This window comes from Labeo rohita, chromosome 12, assembly GCF_022985175.1.
Source record: "Labeo rohita strain BAU-BD-2019 chromosome 12, IGBB_LRoh.1.0, whole genome shotgun sequence".
NCBI classification, from domain to species: domain Eukaryota; kingdom Metazoa; phylum Chordata; class Actinopteri; order Cypriniformes; family Cyprinidae; genus Labeo; species Labeo rohita.
The window spans coordinates 7853427-7865031 of record NC_066880.1 but is presented as its reverse complement, the minus strand read 5'-3'; the positions used below and the strand labels follow the sequence as shown (position 1 = coordinate 7865031).

The following is an 11605-nucleotide window of genomic DNA, read 5'->3' as shown; positions in this document are numbered from 1 at the left end:
CTCCTCTTTGTCAAGCATTCATCCCAGTCACCACCTGCTCTTCATCAGTGGCCTAAAAGAGAAAAACATTTAAAAAAAGAAAACATTTAGTTCAAATGTAACCATTTTCAAACAGAGGTGCATTCAGTTCTGAAAGGATTGGTAACTAGACTGTTTTATTATTTCAACCATATTGTGTGGTTGTTTATTGTCTTTGTCTACCACAGTGCTTTAGAATACTACAGTAGCAGACATTGGTAACATTTATTTTCTAAAACATAATTCCCATCAATCTTAAAAGAATGAAGCTCTCTTATGTCTCTGCCCTTTTTAACCTCTACATAAAACATTTTTTTTTACAGTCAAACAAAAAAAAAAAAATTATGACCATTACTTGCCTTAAACCACCTTTCCCTCTCTTATGAACGAGCTGAGAATATCACCTCCTCACACAAGTAGGCTTCTGTGTTGTTAACTCCAAAGTTGGTTTGAGTTCTGCAATGAAAAACACAGACACCAATGGTTTACATAAAATGTGAACAAGTCATCATACTGTTCAAAAAGTGAAGCAAACAGGCAGAAGACAACAGAAACATGTATTTTCAAAAATAACTCACATCAATCCTGAAAGAATGAAGCTCTCCTATGTCTCCGGCTTTCAACATCTACAAAAAAGTAAACATTCTTTTACTACTAGTCAAAAAAAAATAGATAATATGGAATTATGACATTATGACCTTTACTTGCCTTATACTGTCTTTCTCTCTCTTCTGAAGAAGCTGAGGAGATCACCTCCTCTCACACGCGGCCTTCCGTGCCGTTAACTCCAGAGCTGGTTTGAGTTCTGCAATGAAAAATATGCACATCAATTATTTAATTAAAATGTGAACAAGTAATCATACTATTTTTGCATCAAAATATTAAGTAAACAGGCAGAAGACAATGGAAAAGTTTATTTTCTACAAATAGCTCGTAACAATCAAAAATAATTCTGGCTTTGAACATCTTTGAACATCTACATAAAACATATTTTTACTCTTAGACAAATAAATTAATTAATTAAATAAAATATAACATTAAATTATTACCTTTACTTGCCTTAAATCACCTTTCCCTCTTTTCTAAAGCTCAGAAAAATCCCCTCCTCACACAAGTAGGCTCCTGTGGTGTTAGCCTCAAAGTTGAGTTCTGCAAAAAACGGACATCAATGGTTTAAATAAAATGTGAACAAGTCATCATACTGTTGTTGTATCAAAAGGTGAAGTAAACAGGCAGAAGACAACAGAAACATGTATTTTCTAAAAATCACTCACATTAATCCTGAAAAAAAATGAAGCTCTCCTATGTCTCTGGCTTTCAATCTCTAAAAAATGCAACCATTCTTTCACTAATAGTCAAAAAAGGTGATATTATACGGAATTATGACCTTTACTTGCCTTGTACCGTCTTTCCCTCTCTTCTGAAGAAGTCGAGCCGATCGCCTCCTCTCACTCGCGGTCTTCCGTGTCGTTAACTCCCGGCGCGGGCACAATGAAGACTCAAAGCTCAACAAGTCTGAAATATTACATGCAAAACATTACTTTTAACAATTAAAACTTAATGAGCCTTACAATAATTAAGCTAGTCTTCATTACACGACGCCGTTTTCTTTAGGAAACTACTTTCAGTTTAATCGCGGGAAAAAAGGTTTACGAATTAACATGTAAATCGGTTAATAACCCTCTATTAACACCTAAATCTTGTGTAAATATGACATATGAAACTCACAGACGTTGTATTAAAGCTATCTCTTCCGTTCAGTAGAAGAGGCCGTTCAGACTATTTCTGAGGCGAAAACCGCGTCAGCGTATTTTACAATAAAAGCTCTTTTCTGACTTTTCCCGCGTTCCATTAAGTCTCAAAATACTCCCGGACACACGTACTGAATGATGATTTTACATTTTTTTAATCTTTACTTACCGAAAATCGTCCTTCACTCGCTTCCATCTGCAGACGCTGAGAAAATGGCCGCTCCTCGCACTTTTTGACGTACGGTGGACACGACGTGCCTGCTCTCTCTCGAGTCCGCGTTCCTAACCCAGCACCGCTGGGTTATAAATTAAGTCCAGTTTTAACCCAAAATTGGGTTAAATTAACCCAACTTTCTTACTCAGCGGTCTCAACCCAGCATTTGGGTTGAAAAAACAACCCAGCGTTTTTTAGAGTGTAGTAATAATGATTTCTATCTACAACTGAATAAGAATTAAAAGGATCAAGATGGGGCTCAGTTCCTGCATTTCATGCTAAAAAGTAGATTAATATTTCATCCTCACATCCACAAAAAGTGCAAATGTTAACATCGAAAAACTTAGATACCGGTCACTTCAGAAGAAAATACTTCATGCCAAGACGTGCAAAATCAAGTGGACCATTCACTTTTGATGGCTATTTAATGCTGTTCATTAATTTATGAATATTTATGTATATTATCACAAAGTCTTAAAATTACAATAACGTCCACATGTAACATGTCCTCATGAGTTTACAGTAAAATAAAAACTGAGAGATTAAATGACACATTCACATTTTACATTTAATTTTCTAGCATGTCTTAACTGAATTGTTTTATGTATTACGGTTTATGCTAAATTCATGTATTTTAAAAAATAAATCACCAAACTGGTGGGGTGGCAGGAAGGGTAATTATTTTGAATGACTGGTCAGTTTACTTTAGATATAACTGATTTAAAGTCTATTTTCAATCAGAAAAGCTTTCTTTTCCGGGGGGTTTAGGATCCGTGTCCTGCTTGGGTGTCTTCACACATGCCACTTTCCTGTAAGGGACAAGAAACAACCTTAGAAAACAAACTGCATTTCTTTTGCTGATCAGCTGGTATATATTGATAACCACTAACATACTGATTTATGTCAAATCATACTATTGCTTGACAGTCAACAGTTAAGTTTTAAAATCTTATTAAGAAAGAAACCCAACCATGTTAAAACTGAAAGCAAAAATCACCTTCTCCCTTTCTCCTCATCCTCTATTTTCTTCTTCTCAGCTTCCACAGTCTCAAAAAACTCTGTCTCTGTACAGGCCAGCAGTTCCTCCATGTCTTCCTTTCGCCCTTCATCCTCTTCGGAGCAGCTATGTTTCATCTGATGTCTCTCTCTGTACTGAGCTTCCAGAATCTTTTCTCTCTTGGTCTCACGTTCAAACATCTGCAAAGAAGCAACAATCCATTCCCACAGTTCAGTGTACATCAGATGGAAAAAATATATATATGTATATACTGTGTTTTAGAATCATCTCTCTCTATAGTTCATGCAAAAATAAAAATTGTCATCATTTACTAAAATCTAGTATAAATGTGTTTGCACATGAAGGAACATGTGTTCATCTCTCACCTCTGAGACCAGGGCCTTCTCGTTCTTCTGCAGAGTGCACAGGTCCGGTGACATCTTCAGCAGTCTGACGGTACCCAGCTGAGACCCACAGCATACCAAAGAGTCTTTATCTCGTACACGGATGCTGTAAAGAGCTTCATCACAAACCTATGAAGAAAAAAAAACTCAGTATAAACAAAAATGTGATATTTAAATAGGAGACATTCTCAGTAGATATTTAGGTCTGACTTTGAGACTGAGAGCAGGGTCCTTCTGTTTAAACAGTATGTCCCACACATCCAAGGTGCCATCCATCTTCACCGTAAAGAAGACGGAGGGTCTGACTGGACTCCAACAGCCATCTAACAGACTGGTCATGTGATATCTGTAGAAATAGTTAAGAAATACTGGCTTCTGTTCAAGTAGATATACCAAACAACTACTTTAAGGGATAGTTCACCCAAAAATCAAACTCTGTCATTAAGTACTCACCCTTGGGTTGTTCCAAAACAATAAGACCTTTGTTTATGGTTTTTGCACACAAAAAGCATTCTTGTAGTTTAAAATTAAGGTTGAACCACTGATGTCACATGGACTATTTTAACAATGTCCTTTCCTTACTACCTTTTTTGGGCCTTGAACGTGATAGTTGCACTGCTGTCAATGCAGGGTCAGAAAACTCTCATATCTTAATTTGTGTTTCGAAGATGAACAGAGGTCTTACGGGTTTGAAACAAGATGAGGGTGAGTAATTAATGACTAAATTTTTATTTTGGGGGGAATTATCCCTTTAAAGCAACCTTTTTGACTCGAAGGCCCCCAGTTGTAATTATGACAAAGTTGTATGTTTTCAAAACTTTTAATGTCATATTAAATTAATGTGGTTAATTAATGTAATACTGTAGATTAAATATATTAACCATGATTCATTTTGTGATTTCAGGAGTTCTCTGAAAGTTCTTAAACAAAAGCAATAGTTATTGATGGAAAATTGTGCTTTATTAGTCTTTTAGTTTAGAGTTAGATTGTTTTAATGTATTAATAATATTCTATTAATTTAAATACTTTTTCAAAATCAATCTTGGAAGTTTGCTAAGGCCTCCTGGTTGAGAACCACTGACTTAGGTTGAGAAACACAAACTATAGCTGATGCAAATTTACATCACAAATGGTAAAATAAAACCCATCTGAGTGGTATAATTTCTGTTCTTTCAGTATTTCAAAACAACAATACAGAGTTTCTTACTTGGTTGAAATGAGGGAGGACTCTTTGATGTCCTCTGACCAGATGCGGGCGGTCCAATCAGCTACGGTCAAGAAGTTCTTTGGAAAAAAGGGGTTTCTTTGGATGGCGTAAATGGGGCCGTGGTGTCCGCTGTATGTGCATACAATCGGATCATCTGTGGTCTCTAACTTGCGATTGCACGAGACCACAAGCCCCTGCTCTGTGCCCACCAGAAACTTGGCCTTTTGTAATCAAAAGCAAAAAACATGAATTTCCACAATGGAATGGGACAAACAAAATGAGAGTTGCTCTTACCATACTGTTTTCAAACTCCATTGAGACTGCGCCGTAGGCATTTTCACGGTTTCCCTTTTTACTGGGATCCAACACAAGCTGCTTGGTGGGCTCATTCATCATACGAATGTCCCAGAAAAGTACCTAGTATCAGATAGATACTTCTTTGAGTTTACAGCATTTAATTACTAATTTGAAGTGTTTGTTAGTATACCGATCCAGTGTGTGAAATACTGGCTTAAATAAATGTTTGTGGACTGTTGTGTCACCGTACACAGACCTGACCATCTGTAGAAGCTGAGAAAGCTTCAGTCCCTATCTTTGTCTGCAGCCAGATGACCTTGTAAACAGGATCTTTATGGCAATGCTCAGTGGCAGACATCTGTACTGGCTGGCTGCCACTCCTTGTGTCCCAATAGCCTAGAAATAGGGCAAGCTCTCTGACTAGAGGACATTGTTCACTTGAGCATCAAGTGTGTCTGATGGATTGAAACAACCACATCTGCCTTATATCTTTCATATGCCATTCACATTCATCATAAAAAAACCCACCGATCTGTCCGTTGTAGCTTCCCCCAATAAGGATGTGAGTATCTCTGTGGTTGTACTCCAGACAAATAAGCGGAGATACAGGTTTCAGAATCATCTCAGGTTTATTGCAAATTTCTGTAGATGAAGGAAAAAAAATATTTTTATATCCCATATATAGTGCCTTGCGAAAGTATTCATACTCCTATTTTTTTTCCACGTTTAGTTTTGTTAAACTGCTTTAAATTACTTTTTTCCCCACAACACATCAAGTACATTGTATAAGTATTCATAACCTTAACTCAGTATTTAGCTGAAGCACCTTAACAGCCAAAGTCTTTTTGGCAATGATGCGACAATATTTGCACATCAGCATTTGGCAATTATCTGCCCTTCTTCTCCTCACCTCTTCAGCTCTCAAGCTCTGTCAGGTTGGATGGGGGCAGATGCACATTTTCAGGTTTTTCCAGCAATATTTGATTGGATTCAAGCCCAGGCTCTGGCTGGGCCACTTAAGAACATTCACAGAGTTGTCTATAAGCCTCTCTTGCTGTGTGATTAGGGTCATTTTCCTGTTAGAAGGTGAACCTTCTGCCCAGTATGAGTTTCTGAATGCTCATTAGGGCTGTATCTATATTTTGCTGTGTTGAGCTTTCATTCTACTCTGACAAATCCCTCTGTCCCTGCTGCTGAAAAACAGCCCCACAGCATGAGGCTGCTACCACCACACTTTACTTTTGGGGTGGTACTCTGCATTTGATGAGCATTGAATTTGCCACAGGTCAACTCCACTAGACGTGTAGTAACATACTTATGCACTGTAATCATTTAAGTTTTTTTTTTTTTTATGAATTTGCAAAGATGTTAAAAACCTGTTTTTTGCTTTGACATTATGCTGTATGGACTGTAGACTGATGTGAAAAAAAAGTAACTTAAAGCAGTTTAACATAAGGCAGCAATGTAACAAAACGTGAAAAAATGAAGGGGTATGAATACTTTTGCAAGAGACTGTATATACAATATATATCCTAACATCAGTGAAACAGTGCATAACATACCAATGTTCCATATGTAGGAGTCAAAGCTCATCTTTTTGGGTGCTCTCTGAAATTCTAGGCAAGAGTAGGCAACAGCTAGTTTATGATAATCGAGCGGGTGCCAGGACAAACTGGAGGCAGTCCGTTTTATTTTATTTGGGTCTCTAGAAAAAAAATCAAACACTGCATCTATCTTTCTCTCTATTTGTTTATTTATCCACCCATTCATCTGAGTCAAATCATCTCTACATAAATTGTCCTTTCAAATGCGCTCTAAGAAGTGTGTTCACCTCAACATATTGATGATTCTTGCTGATGGCTCATACTCCATTTCCTCTACCACGCTGTCATCTTTTAAATCTGGGAAACAATTTTTTGATTCTTTCAACCTCAAGTAGTGTTCCATGACCTTCAGTTGACAAGAAGACAAGACTTTCTTGAAGTAACTGTGTTTCTGAGGACATGTGAGATTTAATGAGCAGTTCTGACAAAGAAGATAAAAGCTGAAACCAAAGTCACATTCAATCCAATTATCTCCCTCATCCTAAAGGATTTGTTATTTACTCCCACGTTGTTTCACATTCCAAACTTACATGACGTTCTTTTCTCCATTCTTTCCTTTTGTCAACAAAATTCACTTTCTTATGTTCTTTGCTTAAGAGGGGGGGAAAAATCACCAAGTATATACTATAACTCAAGCACATTATTGCTCACTTTACAGTGCCTGATATACTGATAAAATGTTTTTGGTTTGTTCACTCACACTAGCAAGCTCCATAACTATGTGCTGACAATGCTCATCCTTCAGACAGTTCTTCTTGTAGCGGGCAGTCACCTCCACGTCGTCTGCATTGATCTTTTTTGGCCATCCCCCTTCTACATGGTTTACTCCTTGTGACACTTTTTCAGTTGAAGTCATTGTGCTCACCTGAACAAGTCAAACAGACATTTTCATTTTTTTTTTTTTTTACCTTGTCCTAGTATACTGGTTAAAATATTTTTTAAAAAGGATGGAAATTTTGAATTAGATTTTTTTCTTGCTATCTCATTGGCAAAGAAAGAAATGGAGAAATGATGAAAAATATACGTCTGATGAATATATATATACGTCTCTGAAGTCTGAGAAGCCATTAGCCAATAGATTATGGAGTAAGTATATCATGTTTACAGGGAAACAAAACACAATGCTGATTAAGAGAATAATTTAGCATGTTATCCCAAAAAGTCATATGTGACCAAGTTCACTGCTGCTTTCACCTCAAGCATTAACACATCCTCGCTGAATTCTGTGTATACATCAGATCCACAGATCTCTTGCAAAGCAGGATCAGGCGGGACGTCCTCATGTTCCACAGTACTTTCTGTAAGGTTGGACGAATGGTCCATCTCCATTTTGAAAGCTAAAAGAAAAAAATGACATGTAGGGACATGTAAATATAATATTAAAGGAAGCACATGAAGAGGCACATCCCTTATGAAATGTAACCATGGTTTTATTATAGTAAAAGTGTAGTAACCATGGTTTTTTGGCATATTTATTACCATTTGTAAAACCACAGTATTACTACAAATACCATGCTTGAACTATGGTTAGAATACCAAAACCATTGTAGTAACCATGCTTTTTGGTTTTATTTGTAGTAAAACAATGGTTAATTTTCGTAAGGGGTTGGAGGTACATTCTTTTTTTCTTCTTCTTCTTGTTTTAATTGTTAAAACATGTATAGCTTTTTCTTTCGTCCTTACTAACGTACATTTTCCATCCTAAGAGTCCTTTATTTCTTTAATGTCATCATCCTACAGCATTAGTTTTGACGCATTTCTCTCAGCATATTAATGTAAATAAACAAATAATATAAAAATAAATAATATAATCTGATTTACTGGGGTAAAACCGTAAAAATAATCAAAATTTAGTTTGTTGACACCCTCACGTAAGTCAGTTTATATTCTCTGAGTGAGCAATAACTTATGCTCTTTATTTCCACTAAGTTTAAAGGTATGGCATATTAGGAATGACCCATAAAACAGACACTAATAGCAGGACTGTCTGCTTTTAAACCACACTTACAGAAACAAAAGTTCAGCTGCTCCTTCAAGCTTCAAATTGACTGCAATTGAGGAAAAACCGCCACTAGAGAGCGCTAAACAGTAAACATCTCAACGATGGTAAACATGACCGAATTAAAGCTAAATCTTTACGAAACTCGTCTTATTTTTAGTTTTTCTTAACATATTTCTGTAATAGATGTCGAGATGTCAGTAAAACCCATCCTTTTCTTTAAGATTAAAGTGTGAAAATCTGCTGTTGACTTACCTTGACGGAATGTGAAGGACTCAAAATATAACGGACAGTGATTACGTCATCCAAAAAAGCACTCAAAACTATTACTATCTACTGTATAATGCTAATAATGTGTTTAAGCTATTTTACAACGACTTTGAATACGTATGATCAAATAAATTACAGTATTTTTGAACTTGCAGTTCTTTAATAGAGAATTTTTGCCTCATGAATATTAATTAGAAAATGCTGATATCTGGTAGGCCCACTGGGTCGTCACATGACCTAACTAATTAAAATTCATGAGTCAATTCATTACCATAGAATAAAGACTGAGGAATCTTTAGAAAGCAAACAATGTTTGTAAATCAGCTGCGTTTTGCATTTTTTCTAAAACACCACCGACTACTGTAAGAATATAAAAATTTAATAATGCTGAAAAATGTATTCACAACTTGAAAACAATGGAAAAATGAAGACAACAACAAAACATACAGAAAATAATAAAAAAATGCTTTTGACTAGATCATATCAGAAGCTGCCCTTCATCACATTGTCTGATTAGAATGAATACAAATGAAAAAAAAGCAGCAAAGCTTGATCTCGACCCACTGTATATCATAATTTATGGTGAAATGCTCCAAAAATCTTACATTTTTTCACCTGACATAAACATATGACGAAGAAAGACATAAACACTTGATTTTTTCTCTTTTAAGTCTAAATACAACATAATTAATGTACAATAAATCTTATGCATATGAAAGACACCTGAATCAGTCCTAAACTTGTGAATTATCAGGTTTCTTAACTCTTCGCACCACCACCCTGTTCCTGCGTCCCTGTCTTGTGCCGGGATCAGGTGGGTTTCCTTCTCCCTCAGGGGGCGGACGTTCTGCTCGAGGAGGTGAGTGACTCCTGCCACTTCGGGCTTCATCCACAAACAATTCTATTCCCTCAAACTTTGTGGTCAGCTCCGCTAGTCTCTCTTTCAAGGAATTAAATTCCTTGTACAGGTCATTTAGAGCTTCAGATAATGGCTGAATCCTAAAAAAAAAAAGATTGCATGAGATGGGGCAAGCACAAAACTATTAATTTTATATATACACTACCAGCCAAAAGATTTTTATTTATTTATTTTTTTAAAGAAGTATCTTCTGCTCACCAAGCCTGCATTTATTTGATCCAAAGTACAGCAAAATTACAGCAAAGAACAGTAAAATTTTGAAATATTTTTACTATTTAAAATAACCATTTTCTATTTGAATATATTTTACAGTGTAATTTATTCTTGTGATTTCAAAGCTTCAGTAGATTTTTTTCAGGTTTCTTTAATGAACAGAAAGTTCAGAAGAACAGCATTTAGCTGAAATAGAAATCCTTTGTAACTTTATAAATGTCTGTATCATCACTTTCGATCAATTTAAAACATTCTTGCTAAATAAAAGTATTCATTTCTATAATTTCACAAAACGAATTTCACAATATTACTGCTTTTGCTGTATTTTGGAACAAATAAATGCAGGCTTGGTGAGCAGAAGATACTTCTTTAAAAAACAAACAAACAAACAAACAAAAAACATTAAATCTTACTGTGCAAAAACTTTTGACTGGTAGGCTTTTTTTTTTTTTTTTTTTTTTAAACATACCTTCCATAGTCGGGTAGCACTGTGCTGTGATCATTGAGAAGGAGATCTTTGACTTGGGTCATGATGGCATATTTCCAGTTATCCAAGACTAAAGTAAGATTGGCACAGCCTCTCAAGTTTACTTTCTCAGCTAATAAACAAAAAACAAAATATATAAAAAAGATCTTATTTATTTATTATTATTATTATTATTTTCCACAAAAAGGAATACTTTTGTTTACATTTTTAGTTATTAATATGTTTAAATATTTTTAAATGGTATCGTTTTTACAATCTTACATTTGTAATAATTATATAACATTTCAAAAGCTTTTAGAAGAAAATATAATTTTTGTTATACATATGCAGTATTTCACCTTCAGTTTTGTAGTCCCACTCCACAGTCTGTCTTGTGCTTTTCTGAGCAGCTCCCAGCGCGAGCACAAAAAGTAACGCCAGTAGACAATTCATTCCTCTGCACAAACAAATACATTCAACCAGGATCCCAAATGAAATGAAATCAGTTACTTTACTGATAATATGAAACAAAAATTTGGGAGATCAACATTTTATGACTATAAAGATGTGCTTACCTGAGGTCAGTCTGATTATATATCTCAAAAACCAAGAAATAATAACAATCATGAAAGACCCACATTCAAATCTCATTAAATATGAACAGTTTGTGACTTTCTGGCTTTTATATTATCCTTCCCACATAGCCCCGCCCAGTGGTTAGGGCTGTGTCTGAAAGTGGAGTTATATTTCAGTGTTTAACCCACCTTGTCACACTTTCTTTAAGAAGAAAAATAGTTTTTATAAATCAAGGATCGATCTGGTGTTTTTTCTCCTATGCATGTATATTTAATATACCTAGAAAACAATTAGATAGTCCAACAAGTAGGCAACTCTAAAGAAATCTAAACAGGGTCATTGCAAACTTACCAGGAGAGAAAATAATGATACTTGGCAAAGGAGTAATATTTAACTGCAAAATTCAATTTTGATGTATAGGTCTTTCTACCTACCTATTTTAACTGACATGGATGTGTTCACACGTCCACACCAGCTAAAACCATACTGACAGCGACAACTACATGCCAGGAACCGAGTTCAAAGGTAAAAACAAAGTGGCAGTAGGATCTCTAAAGATCTACAACTGTCCCATATAACTGGTCATCACTTTAGTGGAGGTGGGTGTAAGGAGAGATAAAGTGTTAAGAAGGCTAGACCGAATCCAGATGTGTCTGAAGTTACAGATTTA

General features: G+C 35.6%; 1 protein-coding gene across 1 annotated transcript; it reads right to left on the bottom strand.

Moving 5' to 3' along the window:
- Window positions 1-2716: 2716 nt before the first annotated feature.
- dnai2a (dynein, axonemal, intermediate chain 2a) lies at window positions 2717-8777 on the bottom strand. The gene is made up of 13 exons (XM_051125066.1): window positions 8747-8777; window positions 7687-7829; window positions 7193-7357; window positions 6720-6838; window positions 6451-6593; window positions 5417-5530; window positions 5145-5284; window positions 4886-5008; window positions 4592-4812; window positions 3595-3730; window positions 3367-3513; window positions 2981-3180; window positions 2717-2792 (listed from the first exon to the last, which is right to left on the bottom strand). The coding sequence occupies exons 2-13, from the start codon at window positions 7819-7821 to the stop codon at window positions 2717-2719; spliced, it is 1719 nt and encodes a 572-aa protein (XP_050981023.1). The 5' UTR covers window positions 7822-7829; window positions 8747-8777.
- Window positions 8778-11605: the final 2828 nt, after the last annotated feature.